This window comes from Gracilinanus agilis, chromosome 2 (genome assembly GCF_016433145.1).
Source record: "Gracilinanus agilis isolate LMUSP501 chromosome 2, AgileGrace, whole genome shotgun sequence".
NCBI classification, from domain to species: Eukaryota; Metazoa; Chordata; class Mammalia; order Didelphimorphia; family Didelphidae; genus Gracilinanus; species Gracilinanus agilis.
In genome coordinates, this window is record NC_058131.1 from 127,735,771 (window position 1) to 127,760,368 (window position 24,598).

At 33.8% G+C, this 24,598-nt stretch overlaps 1 protein-coding gene across 1 annotated transcript in view; it reads left to right on the forward strand.

The window, feature by feature from the left end:
- Positions 1–24,598, forward strand: part of PLCB1 (phospholipase C beta 1) — an 821,547-nt gene that overhangs the window by 647,270 nt on the left and 149,679 nt on the right. The window contains exons 15-19 of the mRNA XM_044659490.1: positions 6,339–6,409; positions 8,786–8,882; positions 15,888–15,972; positions 18,775–18,899; positions 23,566–23,720. Of these exons, the coding sequence (XP_044515425.1) occupies positions 6,339–6,409; positions 8,786–8,882; positions 15,888–15,972; positions 18,775–18,899; positions 23,566–23,720 (533 nt within the window). The remainder of the gene's footprint in view (positions 1–6,338; positions 6,410–8,785; positions 8,883–15,887; positions 15,973–18,774; positions 18,900–23,565; positions 23,721–24,598) is intronic.

A 24,598-nucleotide genomic window follows, 5' to 3' on the forward strand; every position in this document is an offset into this window, starting at 1 on the left:
TAGAAGGCACTTTAGGAATCATCTAGCACAGAATATTTGTAGGTGAACAAACAGAGACCCAGAGAGTTTAAATAACTTCATCTGTCAATCAAAAGCATTTATGCAGGACCCATTATATGCCAGGAACTGAGGAAACAAATACAAAAATTAAACAGCTCCTGTGTTCAAGGAAGCTTTGGTTTAATCTCTTTGCCTAAGGCAACGCACACAGTTATATGCAGAGCAGACTAACACCTCCTCACCCCCAATCCAATGATCTTTTCCACTATACTACCTAACAAAGGATGATATTCAACTATTTGATGCTTGAAATCATATACATCTCAGAAAATATATTTCTGTTTTTTGAATCATTAATAATAGCTCCTGTTCATACATTCCTATATGCATGTATCTGTATTTGTATATATACATATACATATATTTATGCATGTATGTATGGAACTCTTTCCTCATTGGTTGAGAGAAATGCCTACAATCTGTATAAGGAGCATGGAATTGCTGTATATGTATATAAATACATGAGGGTCCCTGCACCCTCCACCCTGTCCTTTTACTTGGACATACAAAGAACATTAATACTTACTTTTGGAGATTCAGAAAAAGGCAATTGATCTTTAATGTATTTCGGGCTGGATTTCAGGCTCCTTGAGAATAGTAATTCTCTAAATAGTGATAAAGTATTGAACCCATTAACTTTGGATGGTAACTTGGATCTTATTTGCATTTTACAATTTTTCCAAAGTGAAAAAGTAGAGAAGCTAAGTGAATTATCTTCCAAGGCTATTAGGCTGTGATTTACAGCATTCGTTCTTAAAGTTAGAACCCTATGCCAAGCCACTGGCTCTTGTAGTAAATTTTGTTGGCTCAAGGAGAAAGAAAAGAAAATGGTGACCCAATTCCCTTGGGCTGTGTATCATTTAGAGTGATTGTAACTACATGAGCTTTCACTCTAAAAAAATCTTATAGCCATCTGAAAAGAAACTCACAAGGGGCATTTTGTTGGGCATAATGGATATCGAAGATATTTTCCCTAGAGGTTTATTTAAATAATATTTATTTTAGATGTCACTGCTTTCATTTTTCTGCTTTCAGTCACATCTGACATTTTGGTTTCTATTGCTTTTTTCTTATTAAAATCCTTGTCACCAATATTAGAATATTCATTGTCAGCTTTCTTTTAAACACTCATTAAATATTTCCTCTTCTCTCATCTAAGCTATTTAAACATGTATTTTTTGAAAAAAATATTTTTGCCATCAGTGAAAACTCTCTTTAAGCATTGGAAAATAAATGATCTTTTCAGACTGCATATTTCCTCCTAGGAAAACCTTACCCTATGAAAGATAACAACTAAAACAACCAGTGCTTCATGTTTATGTGGGTGAAAATTTTTCACCATCTGCCTCTCCCACCATTAACTAGGTTTCCTTGGTCTTACTAACTGAATGCAAAACATAAATAATGAATTTCACAGGCAGTGAACATTATTGCTTAATCCAGAGAAAGAGCAGCAATCTGTTAGTAATTCAGTAGATTTCGTAAACCGGCCTCTAGCTGGTTGTGTAACAGTCCCCTTCATACTCCATGGAAATTTTTGGACTTTTGAATATGGAGGTAGGTCCATAAAACAGGAACATTGCTTACTAATTTGGCACTTAGATGATGGATTTTATCTTAACTAGAAGCACACATCATTTGTAAAGCTAGAAATAGATTTGATTCTGTGGTCTTTTCCCCAGTGGCAGCAGACTATCTTCTGGAGACATCAGCCACTCTTTTTTAGTCCAGCACTTCAAAGCCCTGTGATTGCCCTAGTATAGGTAATCATTCCACCCAAGAAGATTCTAAGCACTTTATGACATGGGAGAGTTACTCTTTGAGAAATTCTATGCTGAAAAAAAATCATCACCCATGGATAAGACTTTAGGTAGACTGATTTTACAATAACTGATAATCCAAGGCTAGATTTGTGCTTTCCAGATTGTTAGGAGAATCTATAAGTTTTGACCCAGGTGACTTAGCCTTCAACAACCTGACACATCTTCAACTCAACCTTAGGACTTTAGGTACGACAGGGGAGGGTCCTGGAGGAATGGGGAGTATAGGGAGAAGTGTCAGGGGTTTCTTTAATAATTGAAATCAAAGAATGTTGAAGTACACAGGAATAGACTTTAGAGATCATCCAGTATAAACAGTTCATTTTATAACTAAGAGCAAGAGAGACGAAAGTTGACTTGCTTGAATGATGGGTACATATGTAAGCTGGCAGAAAACATAATATCTGAATCCTCTGATTGCAAGCCCAGTGATTTTCTACTATAATATGCAATCCCCTTTGTACCCCTCGTTTTAGTGATGAACTCCTTTTAGACTTCCCCAGAGCTGCACTGGGGAAAACAAAGATTCCTATTTCATATCTATTGCTCCTATGGGATAATCAAATCCTCCCTCCTCCACATGAGCCCAGGCTTGCTGTTGGTTATTATGGGTGAATAATCATTTTCTCATAAAGCCCCTCTGCAGAATTTCCGTAAAATTTTAATAATTTAATTAAAAATTAATCAAGTCAGCTAACATTCAAAATTGGGTGGGAAATTTGGGGTTAAAAATTATTTGAGTAAAGCTGAACTTTGTCAGAGAAAGACACAAGATACTTAAATTCCACAATGCAGCAGACATTAACATGGCACCAGCCACAGAGCACTGGAATGACTATTGGAGAAATGTTTGGAGGTATGATGGAAGGAGGTGGAGATGCATAATTTAGAAGCCCTTGTCCCTGTTGAATGTATAGGAGATTTAAAATTGTAACTGGATGGAATTCATTGGGAAAACAAGTATAGTGGCAGTATTGCTACTGGCATATATAATATGTGTGCATATTATATACACATATAATATACATAGTGACATATAATAAATACATATAATATAATAAAATATATGGATGTATATATGAACTATATAAATAACCTGAATAATCCTAGCAATCTTTTACAATGTATACAACACATTTTGTAATATATATAGAGACAGACATTTATGAATGTGTGTTTGTAGATGCATTCATATATATGATATATACACTTTTGTGTATATAAAATATATATGTATGCATGTTATATATAGATATATTAGTTTATGTGTGGATATACACATCATATGCATATTGAACTATATAATTTATGCATTGTGTTCTATATATGCTATATATGCATCATATACACATGTAATATCTGTGATATGCACTGTGTTATATATAGCACATTATATATTTGTACATAAATATATAATATGTTATAGGCATATATTCGCTATGTGATGCATATAGAAAGAATATGCATGTGTATGAACACCAGAAATTTATATAGCATATAGTATAGCATATAGAGGAATATGTGCAGATAGATAATGTGTGCCTCTCTGTCCAAACATGCATGATAGACATATGTGATATAGGCTACGATCGTATTGCACATAGGTGTGTGTTGGTCTAATGCCAATCTGCATAGGATAATGAACTATGATTTCATCCCTATGGAAATATCCAGTGTGATTTCCCTGGCGCAGTATACAGTGGCAGCAGGCTGTCTAGTCTAGAGTGTTGCCTGGGGCAGAGAGGAAATGTCTCGCACATATGTCTGTCAAAACTTGAACTTAAATCATCTCATCTCTGAGACCAGATCTCTATCCAGCAAAACGTGCCGCAGGAAATATTTATTAGGTGGAAAGGTAAGAGCCACACACTCAAAGGAGACAGCACCACCACAGCTAGTTTCCATGCGAGTGTGGATTCAGGCTAGATTTCAGGGAAATCAGAGGATGTGCCTCTCTATCATCTGGCTTCTGCTCCCATCTGCTGTTCATTTTATGTAATGGCACTGAGTTAAATAATGTATGCTAAATTAGGTTCTCCCTATTTGTTCTTGGTTTAGAAATCTGATTTACTGACCAAAATTAATTTCTAAAAGCCCAAGTTAAGGTCATAGTGGCTCATCAGTATTTTTGGCAGATTTGGAAATTCCCTTAAAAATAGGACACTTAAATGACTATCTGTAAGTGAATATAAAGCAAATTGTATCTCGATAGGTTACAGAGCCTTGCTTTTTGTCTCTTTCTAAATGTACTCAAATGTGCAAATATTCGTGCATCGATGACTTTTTCTTACTGATTTAAGATGTTTAAAAATCGAGTTGCCCCATCCAAATGAAAAGGCTAAGTGATATTATGCCATGAGAGAGTTAAGTTTGCATTTTAATAGAAATGATTGAAATGCACTGCTTCACATTTCATCATTCTGGTCACAGGTATCAGGCATTATAATCCCTTCCAACTAGTGTCTCCCTTTCTTGACTGCTAAAATGAAGAGGTTGGAGCAAATGACTTCTGAAGTCCCCTTCCAGAAGAAGAGAAAGAAAATAGGAAAAGAAAGAAAATTAGCTAGAATCTTACTATCGTAAAAGATTCTAATTCAAATCAAGAAGTATCTATTAAACACCTACTATGTCAAAGGCCATGTGATTGGTGATGGGTATACAAAGACAAATCAAAAGTAGTTCGTGCCAACAAGGAACTTGTATACCATGACCTAAGTTTTAACAACATTTCAGCTGCTTCCCTGGGAATGTAGGGAATCAAGATAAAATATAGTTGTCTCTTTAGTGTCCCCTAAACATGCAGGGTGTATATTTAAGCAGGAAAACTTACACAGGATAAAACCTAGATATCGCGGTTGTGGATATGATGGAGCCCCTGTGTCTTTGCCCCCAAGCAGAAAAATTAGAGGGAACTTCTAGCACTCATTTTTTGCAGCAAAGAAACAACTGAGCCTAACACTCATTTATCAAGAATTAGTTTAAATAGGTGTTTCTTTCTCCTGAAACTCTCCCATTTTCTCAGTTTGCCCCACTCCACTTGAGTTCCTTCAAAGTTCTGCCCCACTGACAACCAACAGGAAGGTGTCCTTTGGTCTCTGTCCCACATCTCCCAAATGAATTTGTCTTAACATTTTGTTTGTGCTGCATTTCATTTAAGTTTGCCCCAGATGCCAAAATGAATCTCAGAAGCATGAAGAATTAGAATAGACCTCAAATGCAATCTAATCAAACCCACATGTGAAAGGAATCCTCCGCATAACAGCTGACAAATAGGTTGTCCAGCCTTTGCTTTGAGGCCTCCAAGGAGCAAGAATCTCTTGAGATACTCCATTCCATTTTTGGTAACTCCAATTATTCGAAAGATTTTCCTGATATTGAGCCTTAATTTTCCTCTTCAACTTCTATCTATCATCCCTTGTTCTGTCCTCTAATGAATCTAACCTCTTCTCCACGTGACAGCCCTTCAAATACTTAAACACAACTTTTATATTCCTACCAAGGGTCCCCCCACCCCAACCTAAGTCCAGGCTAAGCACATTCGGTTCCTTCAACTTATCCTCATATGCCATGGACTCTAGGACATTGCCTATCTTGATTAACCTCCAGGGGATGCTCCAACTCATCAGCGTCATTCTTAAACAGTGGTGCCCACAACTGAACAAAATATTCCAATGAGCTCTGATGAAGGCAGAAAATAACAGAACCATCACTTCCCTATTCTTGGAAAATATGCCCCATTTAATGAAGCCCAAGATTATATTAGCTTATTTAACTCCCACATCATAGTAATCTTGCAGTCCTTTAAAACACCCAGATACTTTTCAGAACAACTGTTGTCTATCCCTGTCTCCCCCCTGGAGTACCACAGGAACTCGGGGCTCTCTTACTCTCTCCTATTTATCTTGGTCTCCAACTCCCCATTAAGTAATTGTTGTGGTGTCATTTCCAGGGCAAAGGTTTTACATAGAAAACAAAAACAAAATAAGGATTGAGCAGCTGTTTCTTCTCTCTTGTCATTTGGCACCAGTATAGGCCCTATTCCTTCTTTGATATTTTTTCCCTCTCAATTTAGCTTTTTTTAAAAGAAATTAAACTCTTATTTCCCTTAACTTCCCTTACCAGCCTTGGTTTATCCTGTACTTTGGGATTCCTTACACTATTTTTCCAGGACCATGCCATCTGTCCTCTTAATATTCATATTCTGATAACTGCTCTTGCTAATAAGTTTACAAAATTCATCCTAACATTTAGAAACGTCACATTATTGAAGATGATCAGGCATCTTGTCTATAACTAAGCCTTTATGAAAAGATATCTTTAGTCAGAGATAAAATCCCTTTAGCTCTATAATGAATTAGGGGGGAAAATAAAAACCTAAATAAATCCTATTACATTGTCCCTGTAAAATTTTAATGGTTCTGAAGTGTAATTTGTTGTTCTGTAATTAAAACATTACAGGAGAAGCAGATATAGAGAGTGATGATGATGATGACGATGATGATGATTGTAAAAAGTCTTCAATGGATGAGGTAAGCAGATCTAGTTTGGACCTGAGGGGACAGTGTTATACTATAGCTGGAGAGGATTCTAGGTTGGTGCCCAGATCTTCATTCCTCAGTCATCTTTTGCCATCTAGTGGTAAGAAATGATACCATCTTTTTTTTTTTTTTTTTTTTTTTTAAATCACTATAGTTTTGTTTGAAATCCTGATTAAGAAGTCATACTTGGGCACACTAAGAAGCTGTGTGGCAGAGTTTACTGAGCACTATTCTTGGAGTAAAGAAGAGCTGAATTCAAATTTTGCCTCTGATACTTATTACCTGTGTGACTCTGGTTAAGTCACTTAATCTCTCAAACACCCAACTTTTTCAAGTGGAAAATGAGAGCTCTGGACTAGGTGTTACCTCTGCTCTTTTCCAGACCTAAATCTATGAGATGATTTTTTTAGTCTATAACTGCCTCATAATAGCTGAGAGAATCATTCGATATTGTTCCTTGGAAAGCAGAGGAGAAAATAAAGGCTAGCCATTGTGAAACCCAACTTCATCCCATATAAAATTAAGATTACATAAAAAATTAAATATTAATGAGTTTGAGACAATTTATCCTGGCATCACTGCTGCCCAGAGGCTGAATCCATTAGGCAGAGACATAGAATCGATGATCTCTAAGGTCCCTTTCATCTCCTGGATTCTCTAAAATGATGAGAAGTCTGTAAAAACACAAGGCATGATAAGCCAACAAAGATTTGGAAACACAGAGTAAAAATAGCAAGACTATTTTTCAAAAGAAAATTGGAAAGGCAACTAAGCTGCTCAGTGGATAGAGAGCCAGGCCTGGAGATAGGAGGTCCTGGGTTCATATCTGGTCTCAGATACCTCCTTAGCTGTATGACCCTAGGCAAAATATTTAACCCCTATTGCCAAGCCCTTGCCTCTCTGCTGTCTCAGAACCTATACTTAATATATGTGTTTGTGTGTAATATAAACATGTTATTATATTATTATAATTATATAATATAATTATTTTATAATATTATAATATTTCATTATATTATAATTATGTGATATAATTGGTATAATTGCAATATAATGGTATTCTAATGTAAGTATATAATATAATACATAACAATATAATTATTATATTATGTTAATCATTATAGTATAATATATTATTTTAAAATAAATATAAAATATAAGGTAAAAGTTTTTACAATTAAAAAATAAATTTGCAGCAGTTGCATTTTTTAAGTGCATAGATAATAGAGTAAAAGGAACCTCTACTGTTTAAAAGGACAACAGAATGTGTATTATTTCGCAAAGTACTAAAATAAAATATTAATAATAACTCATATTTGTAATGTATTTTATTTAAAACTAATAAATTAATAGAAAATTATAATAGGGAAGACATATTTGGAATTTGGAAATTTATAACAAGTTGAGGAAAGGAAAGAGGCCAAAGATTACTTTTTAAATGCCCCAAATTCTCCAATCTCTGTTTAGTTTCTTTGTGGTAGGGGAAGGGAAAACCAGATCATCTGTACAATTTTCCTTCATTAGACCCAATGTCCCCCAACAACTAATTCTTCAAGTTATCCCACCCTTTTGATCTCTAAAGTGACTCAACTAATTTGTATCCTTGTATCTTGATGGAAAACAGAAAAAGGAAAGAGAGGCGGGTAGTGTCAGATAAAATTATACACACTTCTCATTTATCAGCTACAAGTGGCTATATGTGGCTAGTGCTTTCAGTAGCATAGAAAGTTCTTTAACAATTTGAACCAGAGCACTTAGTCTGGAATCCGTGTAAAAATATTTTGGTAATTTTAATTCAATATGATTGATTTTCCTCAAAATATTTTATTATTAGTAATACTTTATGCATTTAAAAATGTTATTCCAATTAGTCCATTAGATTTCAGAAGACTGCCCAAGGGGACATCATCACACACACACACACACACACACACACACACACACACACACATGCTTACACAAATAGTCAAGAATCCCTGTATGGGAAATGGTTATTTGTGTTAGGATAATGACCAGTTATCTTTTAAGCTGGAGAATGTGAACTGGATTCTTTGAAAGAAAGTTGCTGGGGTTTTTTTTTTCCTACTCTTAACCCCAAATTAGAGGAGAGTATCCAGAACAACCACTGAGATCTGCCAATCATGGATATATAGTATTGTAGTGTGGAATTTCTAATCTTGCTTTAAAGATGAGATCTTTCTGTTTCCTGCTTCTCCAAGAAATTTCTGATTAAGAACTAATATTCATGTAGCAAAAGAGGCACCATGTTTCTGTTAGCAGAAGAAAATGATTCACACATTCAGGAAAAGTGTTGCCTTGCATATGAAACTCCAAAGCTCAAAACATTATTTTTATTCCTTGCTCCAGGGTACCGCTGGTAGTGAAGCCATGGCCACAGAAGAAATGTCTAATCTGGTAAACTATATACAGCCAGTGAAATTTGAGTCTTTTGAGACATCAAAAAGTAAGTTTCTTGACTGATTTTTATTTAATTCTTCCGACTGTGGAATGTAATGTAATGTTTGAAGCACTGCATAATTGGATCAACATGTTATACACAGCATAACTACCTCATTTTGGTGATATCTTTGTTTAGAAATACAGAGAATAAAGATATGGTTTTTCCTTAATAAAATCCAAGGAAAAAAGATGCCTTTAGCAATACAATCAGTGCTCTTCAGCAAGAACACTCATGAGCCATATTTACACAATTGAAAAAGATTTGATATTATCTTTTCTTGCCCCAGTACCTTCAGGGAAATCAGTACATGAGCTATCCAATACACTGGGCAGAAAGTTGCTAACAAAGGCCCTGAAAAGTGATTTGTTCACTTTCCATATCTAGCTGTACTACACATTTTTAATTTACTTAGATCTCATTTAGTCAGTCCAAGTTTTTCTACACGTAAGAGATTTTGCTTCTCAGCATGATGAACACGGAAATATACATTATATGATAACACCTATATAAACTCTATCATATTACCTGCCATCTTGGGAAGGGAGGAGAATTAATATGGAAGGAGAGAACATGGTTCTCAAAGTGTCAGAAAATGATTATTTAAATTATTAAAATAAATTATTTTTAAAAATTAAAAAGTACTAAAATCAGAAAATTAAAATTATTAAAATGACATTTANTTTTTTTTTTTTTTTTTTTTTTTTAAATCACTATAGTTTTGTTTGAAATCCTGATTAAGAAGTCATACTTGGGCACACTAAGAAGCTGTGTGGCAGAGTTTACTGAGCACTATTCTTGGAGTAAAGAAGAGCTGAATTCAAATTTTGCCTCTGATACTTATTACCTGTGTGACTCTGGTTAAGTCACTTAATCTCTCAAACACCCAACTTTTTCAAGTGGAAAATGAGAGCTCTGGACTAGGTGTTACCTCTGCTCTTTTCCAGACCTAAATCTATGAGATGATTTTTTTAGTCTATAACTGCCTCATAATAGCTGAGAGAATCATTCGATATTGTTCCTTGGAAAGCAGAGGAGAAAATAAAGGCTAGCCATTGTGAAACCCAACTTCATCCCATATAAAATTAAGATTACATAAAAAATTAAATATTAATGAGTTTGAGACAATTTATCCTGGCATCACTGCTGCCCAGAGGCTGAATCCATTAGGCAGAGACATAGAATCGATGATCTCTAAGGTCCCTTTCATCTCCTGGATTCTCTAAAATGATGAGAAGTCTGTAAAAACACAAGGCATGATAAGCCAACAAAGATTTGGAAACACAGAGTAAAAATAGCAAGACTATTTTTCAAAAGAAAATTGGAAAGGCAACTAAGCTGCTCAGTGGATAGAGAGCCAGGCCTGGAGATAGGAGGTCCTGGGTTCATATCTGGTCTCAGATACCTCCTTAGCTGTATGACCCTAGGCAAAATATTTAACCCCTATTGCCAAGCCCTTGCCTCTCTGCTGTCTCAGAACCTATACTTAATATATGTGTTTGTGTGTAATATAAACATGTTATTATATTATTATAATTATATAATATAATTATTTTATAATATTATAATATTTCATTATATTATAATTATGTGATATAATTGGTATAATTGCAATATAATGGTATTCTAATGTAAGTATATAATATAATACATAACAATATAATTATTATATTATGTTAATCATTATAGTATAATATATTATTTTAAAATAAATATAAAATATAAGGTAAAAGTTTTTACAATTAAAAAATAAATTTGCAGCAGTTGCATTTTTTAAGTGCATAGATAATAGAGTAAAAGGAACCTCTACTGTTTAAAAGGACAACAGAATGTGTATTATTTCGCAAAGTACTAAAATAAAATATTAATAATAACTCATATTTGTAATGTATTTTATTTAAAACTAATAAATTAATAGAAAATTATAATAGGGAAGACATATTTGGAATTTGGAAATTTATAACAAGTTGAGGAAAGGAAAGAGGCCAAAGATTACTTTTTAAATGCCCCAAATTCTCCAATCTCTGTTTAGTTTCTTTGTGGTAGGGGAAGGGAAAACCAGATCATCTGTACAATTTTCCTTCATTAGACCCAATGTCCCCCAACAACTAATTCTTCAAGTTATCCCACCCTTTTGATCTCTAAAGTGACTCAACTAATTTGTATCCTTGTATCTTGATGGAAAACAGAAAAAGGAAAGAGAGGCGGGTAGTGTCAGATAAAATTATACACACTTCTCATTTATCAGCTACAAGTGGCTATATGTGGCTAGTGCTTTCAGTAGCATAGAAAGTTCTTTAACAATTTGAACCAGAGCACTTAGTCTGGAATCCGTGTAAAAATATTTTGGTAATTTTAATTCAATATGATTGATTTTCCTCAAAATATTTTATTATTAGTAATACTTTATGCATTTAAAAATGTTATTCCAATTAGTCCATTAGATTTCAGAAGACTGCCCAAGGGGACATCATCACACACACACACACACACACACACACACACATGCTTACACAAATAGTCAAGAATCCCTGTATGGGAAATGGTTATTTGTGTTAGGATAATGACCAGTTATCTTTTAAGCTGGAGAATGTGAACTGGATTCTTTGAAAGAAAGTTGCTGGGGTTTTTTTTTTCCTACTCTTAACCCCAAATTAGAGGAGAGTATCCAGAACAACCACTGAGATCTGCCAATCATGGATATATAGTATTGTAGTGTGGAATTTCTAATCTTGCTTTAAAGATGAGATCTTTCTGTTTCCTGCTTCTCCAAGAAATTTCTGATTAAGAACTAATATTCATGTAGCAAAAGAGGCACCATGTTTCTGTTAGCAGAAGAAAATGATTCACACATTCAGGAAAAGTGTTGCCTTGCATATGAAACTCCAAAGCTCAAAACATTATTTTTATTCCTTGCTCCAGGGTACCGCTGGTAGTGAAGCCATGGCCACAGAAGAAATGTCTAATCTGGTAAACTATATACAGCCAGTGAAATTTGAGTCTTTTGAGACATCAAAAAGTAAGTTTCTTGACTGATTTTTATTTAATTCTTCCGACTGTGGAATGTAATGTAATGTTTGAAGCACTGCATAATTGGATCAACATGTTATACACAGCATAACTACCTCATTTTGGTGATATCTTTGTTTAGAAATACAGAGAATAAAGATATGGTTTTTCCTTAATAAAATCCAAGGAAAAAAGATGCCTTTAGCAATACAATCAGTGCTCTTCAGCAAGAACACTCATGAGCCATATTTACACAATTGAAAAAGATTTGATATTATCTTTTCTTGCCCCAGTACCTTCAGGGAAATCAGTACATGAGCTATCCAATACACTGGGCAGAAAGTTGCTAACAAAGGCCCTGAAAAGTGATTTGTTCACTTTCCATATCTAGCTGTACTACACATTTTTAATTTACTTAGATCTCATTTAGTCAGTCCAAGTTTTTCTACACGTAAGAGATTTTGCTTCTCAGCATGATGAACACGGAAATATACATTATATGATAACACCTATATAAACTCTATCATATTACCTGCCATCTTGGGAAGGGAGGAGAATTAATATGGAAGGAGAGAACATGGTTCTCAAAGTGTCAGAAAATGATTATTTAAATTATTAAAATAAATTATTTTTAAAAATTAAAAAGTACTAAAATCAGAAAATTAAAATTATTAAAATGACATTTATAGCAATATGTTAAATAATTAAAAAATAAAATAGATGGCTAAAAGAGACTATCCCATTCATCTTTATATTCTGTTATGCTAACTAGTTATGGATTTGCTTTTCAATACTCTTAATGAACATAAAAATGCCATCTTTCCTTTCAGAAATAAAGAAGCCATTTTTCTCAGATTCCCTTTTTCATTTGGTCATATTTTAAGATGAAAGCAAGACTAACATGTGGGAGTTGTATCCAGGATTTTGCACTGGGGATCTTGTCATCTCTGACCTTCAGGGTCCCTTGGCCATGATAGACATGCTATTAGTAAATAATGAATCATTTAGGAGGTGCTTTCAAGAATGCAATTTTCAGTAAAAACATATATGGCAGAGATTTATTACCACTACACACCACTGATTTTCTTCTGTGCCTCAGACTTCATGGGCTAGGCTTTAATACAGAAATGCCTAAAAATCCCCAAAAGAGATACAGATATAGAAGAAGACACTCAGGAACACTTGAACCTGAAAGCCAGGCTATACTCCTATGATAAAGTCCTGCCTCTCTTTTGATTCCTTTTTCTAACACTATAAGGCTTTGGACAAAAAAATATGACAAGGGTTAATCCTGACACTTGCCAGGCAAACTTTGTCCAACTTGAATTGTATTTGCTGACAAAAGACAGTCCAAATATGGGGCAGGGATGGTGCTCTCCACAAGGTTATTTATTAATGGAAGCTACTGCCTTATCCTCCACCCTCTACACTATCATTGCCCTATCTTCTTTGATGTACCAACAGTAAGAAAAAGCACTGGGATGCCCAAAACTATGTTATGAATCACTACTTCAATTACATTGTACCATTTTGCTAAAATTTTATTACTCTAATGGCTCACTTTTCATACCTCAGCACCAAATAACATCATTTTCAAATCAATGCATTAGTAAAGATATTTTTATATTTACACTAATATATTCAGAAATGGATCTTAATGCCAGCATTTTATATTCAATATGAAACTCCTAGAGTAGTTACTTTGTATGCTTGTATAAATTTCATTAGCATTTGAAGGAGATAAGCTCATTCATCAGTTAAAAGGCTAAAAAATGCTTTTAGTTCTGTCAGCGTTTGGAAACAAATGTAGGTGACAGTTGCCAAATGCCTACAAATATAGCTCTCCTTGTGCTTTTTTGTATTGATTTGTCACTTTAAAAAGAACAATGCACTCCAAAATGTTAGAGTTGTTTAATTAAAGGTCATTCTTCAGATAATTAATCTTGGAGTCTGCATTATATTGGGAGAGGGGGCAGAGGAAAGATATTCTGGTTCAGGCAAAAGTAGTAAAAGTTGATTAAATGCTTTGGTGTTCCATTATTAATAGGTTGATTTGTGATTATCAACCCGTTATATTATTTCCCTTGGCCATGACATGAAGTATAACTCTTGGCCTTATAAATCCTATTGGTTCTGCTCCTTTCCAAAGTTTGGAAGCCCAGTAGAAAATTGAAGGATAAATTTTTCTAACTTGGGAAGGCCTGACCTGACGTACACATGGCATCAGGCAACCAAAAGCCTGGGCTCAAACCCAGAGAGTGTTTTTATTTAACAAAATGTACTAGATAGAAAGTAGACATGGGAAACAGATTAGAGAGGAAAGATCATTTTCTGAGTCTCTCAGATGGACAGAATATGAAATATGTTTTTTATGAATTCCCATTTTAAAATTAAGCTGGTTCACACAAGGCTTCAGGAGACAGCTAGATAGCTCAATAGATAAAGCTCTGGGCCTGAGTTCAAATCAGGCTTTATTTAGTCCTTACTAGCTTTGTGGCCTTGAGGAAATTGCTGAACCTCTGTTTGCCTTAATCCACTATAGAAGAAAATAAGTAAAACCATAGCAGTATCTTTGTCTAGAAAACCCCATTGATCGTCCACAGTGTCATAAAGTAATAGACATGACTGAACAACAACAAAGAGAGCTTCATAGTTCTAACACATTTCTTTAAAGATTATACCTAGAGACCTCTCTTTCTAGAGCATGGAGTTAAATAAATAGTAACATTTGGGCCCAAATTAAAGCTAATATAATGTCTAAGACCTGATATGTGTATGGAGGGGTGGTGGAGAAGGTGGCCTGTGAAGGAACTGTGGAAAAAGAGAGAGGAAACGAAAAAAAAATCTGCACATTTGTTGTTCATTTCAGTTGTGTCTGAGTTTTGGGACCCTTGTCTGACATTAGCCAATAAGAAATCTAATGATTTTAATCCCCCCGTAGCTTCATCTTGTTGGTATCTGAAAGAGCATGATTAATTTTTTATTTGATTCAAGGTATATAATGAAGAACATTCATAAAATAGGAGCTCTGTGATCAAAGCAACTAATGAAAAGCAAGTATAAGAATTGGAATGGAGGAAGGAAAAAATAAAGGTGAAATTGGAGAGAAAATGATAGTGTGACTTTAGTCAAACCTAGTGGGAAGGAGAGGAAAGGTGTAGTTCTGAGCCAAGTTTTCTCTCCTAGGATAGAAAGACAGAAACAAATCAAAGAGAGATAACAAGAATAAGAAACAACTCTGACAGACTTGATAAAGGTGTCTAAAAAGAGAAAAGAAGAGAAGATTAGTGTCGAGATTCTGGAGAAGCAAAAGCAGAGGACTGCAATCTGTTTGAGCATTATGTATAACATTAAATTTGTTTGTTAAAGGAAATTCTTTTTGAAGGGAGAGAGAGAAATAGGTTTGAGTGTCTGGAATTTGTTCTTCTGTTTCCTTTTATCTCTTAGACCTGAAGACTTTACTCACAAATAATTTCTCATGAATGTAAGAAAGGAGGGCATTTTAATAGAGTTCCTTGTAAACAATCATTAAAAAGAAATTGATTCTAACAATTTGTATTTACACTGGACCTTAAAATAGTCTAATAGTAGCCCAAATAATCCCTTAAGCTCAAATCAATAAATATTTATTGAGCATATTGTGATATAAAGACCTCTATCCTCAAATTCTAAAACAGAGCAATCCCCCCACATCTTTTGATTAGCAGTCTTCATCAGCTATGAAGTATTAGCATCCATTTCAATATTTCATTTCTTGAATACTATTCAATACCTCAAAGGCATACAACTAAAATATTGTTGAAAAGGATATTATAACAAACAATTCTTTTGGTTATGAATAAAAAGTCATTAAAAGAAAAACAAATTGAAAGTTAAATTGGGGAATAATTTCTCTTGAAGTCACAAAATGTTTCCTGTCAGTTTTATTTATGCAGATACTTTAAATTATACCTTACATTTATGTTGACTTGTAATTGTTTTCCCTTTTTCCCCTCAATTTAGAAAGAAACAAAAGTTTTGAAATGTCTTCTTTTGTGGAAACCAAAGGACTTGAGCAGCTAACAAAGTCTCCAGTAGAATTTGTAGAGTATCCTTTACCCAAAGTCCTTGTGATGTTGCAGAATTGACTGTTCATCTGTAGTTTATTTGTTAATCAGGAACTGAATATGTGTCGCTGTAGAAAAACACACCTAAGAGCAACATGATATCTTTTTTCAAATATATGAAGAATTGTCATACAGAAGAATTCAGTTTGTCATACTTGACCCTTAGTGCAGAGCTAGTAACAAGAAGTGGGAATCAAGATGAGTCAATATGAGGAAAATATTTTGATGATTAAAAGTACCTAAAAGAATATTCTCCCTGGTGAGGCAATAGGCAAGTGAATTCCCTCCTGCCCCCACTCAACTGTAGATCTTCAAGCAAAGGTTGGATGACCTCTTCAATTATAGAGGAAATTTCCTGTACAGGTACAGATTGGACTAGAGAGCCTGTAAACCATTTAATTCTGAGGTTCTATTTTGTTTCTGAACTTGTTCTAAAAATATCTTTTTAAAAATGTTAATAATCCTGGGTGAGCTAGCTCTATAAACAGGGCTTGTGGCCATCAACTCCTACAAAAGTCTTCCTCTGATGTCTTCCTATGGGAGGATCTGTGACCCTGAGTTCTGAAAGGCTTCGAAAACAGAATACATATTCTGGAAGCTTGTGAGATTACAGATTTATCCTTCATGGAACAAACTAAATCCATTGCCAGAAATTGCCTCTACCTGGGAGTGAATTTATTTAGCTTTGTTAATCCATGAAGATTGACTACTAAAGCAGAGGTGGATTCTAATCTGATAGTTTGGAGGTGTCCATATTGATGAGAAGTCTCAACTTTCAAAGTATTGAAGTATGACCATCTATCTCAAAAATGAATTAGATTCATCAGAAAGCTGCTGCCTAAAAAGTTTAGAACTACTCTTTATTTCTCTTTTTGTTAACTAAGTAAATTCTATACTGTTCTTTGCTCATATTTGTAGATTCCCACACATGTATATTTTACTGATATAGGTTGCTTCCCATTGCTACTTCTAGCAAAAGAATCTCTTAGAATTAAGTGTACAATTTCATTATCATATTCTAGTTAGAAATTTTACCTATCAAATATTCATACTTATAGCATAATAGATAATATTAGGCAGTTCATTTGGTTTATAATTTATGCCACAGGCATTAATGTACAGATATCTGAGGACATAATTGTTATTTGCACTAAGGATAATTGGAAAAATAATTTAGGCTACCAAAAATGTTTGTGTAATTCAAAGAAACATCCCAATCAGCACAAATTGGGCAAGTTAGACTACCTATGCTACTTTTTTTATTGATGATAGCAAAAGAAGCAGGATAATGAGAAACTCACAACTAGAACAGGCAATCTCAGGAGGCTTTGGGTTCCTGATTACTGCAAGATTTTTAACAAAAGTTGGATTACCACTCGCCAAATATATTTAGATGACTTCATTCAGGTATGTGTTGGACAAGATAACCCATGAAGTCCCATCTCTGAGATTCTATGATTATTTTAATGATATCAATTTACTTGCCAACAAGTGGGAAGCTTTGTTATCTTTAAGCAACTGGAGCTTTTCCAAGTCCCATCCCACTAGTTTAACATTTCAATAACATTCACTACACTTACCAAAAATGTGAACTAATAATTTTTCAAGAAGCTGATTGGTTCACTGGTTCACTGTGTTACATATAATATTCCTTTTGTTGAACTGCCTTAAGAAATGCCTTTTTGGAGAATGACAATTTGAAACTGAACTTTTCTAGCTAAGTAAAAAAATGGAGTCTAGATATATAATTAATTAGAATAAGAATAAAAATTTGAGATAAGGATAGCTCCTATTTGTTATCCATTGTGTTAGCCATCGAATGTTCCATTGTGTTCACAAATAGAAATAATACTAACAGGAACATAAACCAGACTAAAAAGTAAAGAGATGCCATGCCACAGTGTATGAGTAGTTCCTTTCAAACTGATATTACTGTGAAATAACTGGAGGTTGCAAATAAGAAAATTTAAGTTTCATATAAGGATAAACTTCCTAACAATTGGAACTTTTCTAATGTGAATTTGGTGACCTTTGGAAGTTGTCCCTCACTGAAGATTTCAAGAAAAAGTTAAATGACCCACTTCTTAGCTAAGGGAATTTCTTATGCAGAGATAGATGAAACTAAATTATATCTGCTGTCCTTTGCAACCCTGAGATTCTCCAACTGAGTCTGTGAATTCCTGCATATAATTCATCTCTTTTCAAAGACTATATAGGTCTTTCCATTTGTCTTTACCTCATGGGAATTCCATTGATGATATAAACCATGAAATCGTAGTTTGTGTTTTTTCTTCCTTCAAAACTATGCCCCAAATTGATCTCTTCCCAGAAACCTTCTTTAGTGAATCATTCATGTTTCTGACTACTACTGCTGTTTCAGCAACACCTATCCATGAATTATACAAGACTGCTTACTAGTTAGATGATTAAATTATATATTTGATTTCTGTTCTCCTATGTGTTTTTATGGGTACTTGACCCATTTCCCTAGCTGTGTCTTAAATTCCTTTTTCATTTAGATCTTCTCACAAGAAGAATTACTGAATATAGTCACTGTCATTAATTAAGTTTTGTGGCAAATGTAGTGGAAGGACTACTGGATTTGGAGACAAGGGAAATTATTTCAAATGATGGTCCTAATGTTTCCTACCTGTATTATCTTTGGCCAAGTTATTTAACCCTTCTGGGCCTTACTTTCTCCATTTGTATGTAAAATGATGGAATGAGACTGGCTGATTTTACTCTTGAGACTATGATCATCCTTCTTAACCATCTTCACCTAGATATAACAAAATGCAGCTTAGCAGGATCTATCCAAAGGGAACACGTGTGGATTCTTCAAATTATATGCCTCAAGTCTTCTGGAATGCTGGCTGTCAAATGGTAGCGCTTAACTTCCAGACAGTAGGTAAGTGTAACTCTTTCCTTTCCTCTTAAATCAGAAAAAGATAATTTTAAAAATAAACGACTTTATGGGTTAAATAAACTTCTGGGGATTGGTTTGGGAACCAAATCAATATGAATAATTTTGTTGCTGTAGGAATATAAATCATTAACCACTTTGCAAACAAATGTTTGAAATACATGCATTTATAAATTGGTATTTCCATGCAATTCCCACGTTAATGAAAAGTAGCTGTAGTGTAGCAAATTCAGAAATGGTGATTATTTGTCAATTCAATCATCCTTTTAAAATGAACTTTTTTTTCAAGTAAGAAAGATCACCTACTTTAGGTAGTAAATATCTGAGATGAGATTGAAATTCAATTCTTCTGGAATCTAGATCCAAAGCTTCATCCACTGTGCCACTTAACTAAGTAAATAGAAAGTTGGCAACATTTATTTTTACATTTTGCAAAGTATTTTAAAGATATGTTTCAATTTAAATTAGCTATTGTTTGAATTTTGTTATTTGAGTTTGTGTGAGGAGTTTATAGGACTGAGAACCTGGGAAAATCTGAGTTTACAACCTACTTCTTCCATTTACTATCTTTGTGAACCTAGGCAGAAGAAATTTCACTTCTAAAAGATCTAATTTTCTCATTTGTAAGATAAAAAAAATGAATAGTTTTTGGGCCCTCAGTCTTGGAAACCCAGAAGATCTGTATTCAAATCTTCATTTAGCCCAAACTGGCTATGTAACTCTGGGCAAATAACAATCTCTCCAGTATCCCGAAACAATTTTAAGACTAAAAATCTCAGAAATTGACAATCTTTCTTTTTTTTTAAAAATCCTTAATTTCGGTGTATTTTCTCATAGGTGGAAGAGTGGTAAGGGTGGGCAATGGGGGTCAAGTGACTTGCCCAGGGTCACACAGCTGGGAAGTGGCTGAGGCCGGGTTTAAACCTAGGACCTCCTGTCTCTAGGCCTGACTCTCACTCCACTAAGCTACCCAGCTGCCCTGACAATCTTTCTTGAGAGGAGTTTCCTTACCAGTTGTTCCATAAACCAATGAAATTCTAGGTGTGGACCCTCTCCTTTCCTCTGAAAAACATCATCTGTAGTGCATACCACAGTTTATTAGTACATTTGAATGAGATAATAACATAAAGAGCTTTGCAGATTTTTCAGGACTCTTTTCTGTCGATTATTATCATGTTCATGCTAATATCACAATTAAATCCACGGAACATATAATGGGGTACATAATCCACAAAAAGCTGCCCAGGAGCTTAACTATTGGATTAACTATTGGGAATAAGATAATTTGAGATGAAAAATGGGCCGGGGGTTATCCATGTAGACAATAACTTCTTAGGCATAAATGGTACATTAGTAATATATGATTTACTGATGAAAAAGAGATATTCATAATACTAAAATAATGATAAAACAATATTTAAATAAAATAATTATAACATAATTTGTAAATGCAATATATAAAATAAATTATATAAATTTATANTGTGTTGGACAAGATAACCCATGAAGTCCCATCTCTGAGATTCTATGATTATTTTAATGATATCAATTTACTTGCCAACAAGTGGGAAGCTTTGTTATCTTTAAGCAACTGGAGCTTTTCCAAGTCCCATCCCACTAGTTTAACATTTCAATAACATTCACTACACTTACCAAAAATGTGAACTAATAATTTTTCAAGAAGCTGATTGGTTCACTGGTTCACTGTGTTACATATAATATTCCTTTTGTTGAACTGCCTTAAGAAATGCCTTTTTGGAGAATGACAATTTGAAACTGAACTTTTCTAGCTAAGTAAAAAAATGGAGTCTAGATATATAATTAATTAGAATAAGAATAAAAATTTGAGATAAGGATAGCTCCTATTTGTTATCCATTGTGTTAGCCATCGAATGTTCCATTGTGTTCACAAATAGAAATAATACTAACAGGAACATAAACCAGACTAAAAAGTAAAGAGATGCCATGCCACAGTGTATGAGTAGTTCCTTTCAAACTGATATTACTGTGAAATAACTGGAGGTTGCAAATAAGAAAATTTAAGTTTCATATAAGGATAAACTTCCTAACAATTGGAACTTTTCTAATGTGAATTTGGTGACCTTTGGAAGTTGTCCCTCACTGAAGATTTCAAGAAAAAGTTAAATGACCCACTTCTTAGCTAAGGGAATTTCTTATGCAGAGATAGATGAAACTAAATTATATCTGCTGTCCTTTGCAACCCTGAGATTCTCCAACTGAGTCTGTGAATTCCTGCATATAATTCATCTCTTTTCAAAGACTATATAGGTCTTTCCATTTGTCTTTACCTCATGGGAATTCCATTGATGATATAAACCATGAAATCGTAGTTTGTGTTTTTTCTTCCTTCAAAACTATGCCCCAAATTGATCTCTTCCCAGAAACCTTCTTTAGTGAATCATTCATGTTTCTGACTACTACTGCTGTTTCAGCAACACCTATCCATGAATTATACAAGACTGCTTACTAGTTAGATGATTAAATTATATATTTGATTTCTGTTCTCCTATGTGTTTTTATGGGTACTTGACCCATTTCCCTAGCTGTGTCTTAAATTCCTTTTTCATTTAGATCTTCTCACAAGAAGAATTACTGAATATAGTCACTGTCATTAATTAAGTTTTGTGGCAAATGTAGTGGAAGGACTACTGGATTTGGAGACAAGGGAAATTATTTCAAATGATGGTCCTAATGTTTCCTACCTGTATTATCTTTGGCCAAGTTATTTAACCCTTCTGGGCCTTACTTTCTCCATTTGTATGTAAAATGATGGAATGAGACTGGCTGATTTTACTCTTGAGACTATGATCATCCTTCTTAACCATCTTCACCTAGATATAACAAAATGCAGCTTAGCAGGATCTATCCAAAGGGAACACGTGTGGATTCTTCAAATTATATGCCTCAAGTCTTCTGGAATGCTGGCTGTCAAATGGTAGCGCTTAACTTCCAGACAGTAGGTAAGTGTAACTCTTTCCTTTCCTCTTAAATCAGAAAAAGATAATTTTAAAAATAAACGACTTTATGGGTTAAATAAACTTCTGGGGATTGGTTTGGGAACCAAATCAATATGAATAATTTTGTTGCTGTAGGAATATAAATCATTAACCACTTTGCAAACAAATGTTTGAAATACATGCATTTATAAATTGGTATTTCCATGCAATTCCCACGTTAATGAAAAGTAGCTGTAGTGTAGCAAATTCAGAAATGGTGATTATTTGTCAATTCAATCATCCTTTTAAAATGAACTTTTTTTTCAAGTAAGAAAGATCACCTACTTTAGGTAGTAAATATCTGAGATGAGATTGAAATTCAATTCTTCTGGAATCTAGATCCAAAGCTTCATCCACTGTGCCACTTAACTAAGTAAATAGAAAGTTGGCAACATTTATTTTTACATTTTGCAAAGTATTTTAAAGATATGTTTCAATTTAAATTAGCTATTGTTTGAATTTTGTTATTTGAGTTTGTGTGAGGAGTTTATAGGACTGAGAACCTGGGAAAATCTGAGTTTACAACCTACTTCTTCCATTTACTATCTTTGTGAACCTAGGCAGAAGAAATTTCACTTCTAAAAGATCTAATTTTCTCATTTGTAAGATAAAAAAAATGAATAGTTTTTGGGCCCTCAGTCTTGGAAACCCAGAAGATCTGTATTCAAATCTTCATTTAGCCCAAACTGGCTATGTAACTCTGGGCAAATAACAATCTCTCCAGTATCCCGAAACAATTTTAAGACTAAAAATCTCAGAAATTGACAATCTTTCTTTTTTTTTAAAAATCCTTAATTTCGGTGTATTTTCTCATAGGTGGAAGAGTGGTAAGGGTGGGCAATGGGGGTCAAGTGACTTGCCCAGGGTCACACAGCTGGGAAGTGGCTGAGGCCGGGTTTAAACCTAGGACCTCCTGTCTCTAGGCCTGACTCTCACTCCACTAAGCTACCCAGCTGCCCTGACAATCTTTCTTGAGAGGAGTTTCCTTACCAGTTGTTCCATAAACCAATGAAATTCTAGGTGTGGACCCTCTCCTTTCCTCTGAAAAACATCATCTGTAGTGCATACCACAGTTTATTAGTACATTTGAATGAGATAATAACATAAAGAGCTTTGCAGATTTTTCAGGACTCTTTTCTGTCGATTATTATCATGTTCATGCTAATATCACAATTAAATCCACGGAACATATAATGGGGTACATAATCCACAAAAAGCTGCCCAGGAGCTTAACTATTGGATTAACTATTGGGAATAAGATAATTTGAGATGAAAAATGGGCCGGGGGTTATCCATGTAGACAATAACTTCTTAGGCATAAATGGTACATTAGTAATATATGATTTACTGATGAAAAAGAGATATTCATAATACTAAAATAATGATAAAACAATATTTAAATAAAATAATTATAACATAATTTGTAAATGCAATATATAAAATAAATTATATAAATTTATATATAAACATTATATGAATTAAAATTAAGAATTTTCTAAATTACTATAAATCATACATGAGATTATTATAAAATGTTAATATTTATTTTCATGAATATAATTTTGCCTTTGCTTTCTTTTTCTTCTCTAACATTTAAAATGAATTTATATTAAATCTGTCTTTTTAATATTCAGACTTGGCTATGCAATTGAACTTGGGAATGTATGAATACAATGGGAAAAGTGGTTACAGACTAAAACCGGAATTTATGAGACGACCAGACAAGCATTTTGATCCATTTACTGAAGGTATCGTGGATGGTATAGTAGCCAATACTTTATCTGTTAAGGTATGTAAGTATAAATTATAAAATCGCCTTTTAAAAATGAAACACTTTGGCTTGAGCAAATAAACTTATACAATGGTTTCTATCATACTTCCAACCCACCAAAACAGAGTAAATAAGATACATGACCAACATAGTTGCCAGTCCTTCTCATTTATATAAATGTATCAAAAATAAATGAACTGTAGAAAGATTTTTTCAGGAATCTGTGTGGAGGAGGATATTATTGGTATTAATTTCCATTTAATTATAAATATATTCAGATGTGGAATAGAAATGAAATTATTTCTTTAGTAATCTATTTATTAAAATATTGAATATAAAATCTCCTATCACTGTATATTTGTAGTTTAGGAATTACTAAAGCATCATAGGATTTTAAAGAGAATTGTAATAACTCCAAACAAAATTAGCACTTGTAATAAACAATGAGAAATTAATTCCCAGTGCTATTTTTGCATTCTTTCTTTTGCCATCACTATGTGGCATAACTTCAAGAAAGTAAAACCACAGTAAATTTTAACATTTAAATTGGGAATACATTTTTAATAAAGACCACATTACATGAGGTTTGCAGGTTCCTGGATGATATGATTGGAATTCCATTTGCATTTAAAGAGTTCAAACTGTTCTATTTGAAATAGAAATATGAAAGTAGCTTATTTGTGATGAATAGAAACTTCAGAGCTTTCCAAAAGGCCTAAATTATTTTGAAGTATTGCATAAGATAGAGCCAAAAGGGCTCTAGTTAGGGATTTTTAATTACTTTGTATTGCCTCTGCTGGAAAAAATCCACAAGTAGAGGGCTGAGATCTTTATTCCTATTATAAGCAACATTTCCAAACTCTCTTTACTTTGCTTAAATATGTAGTTCTCATTTT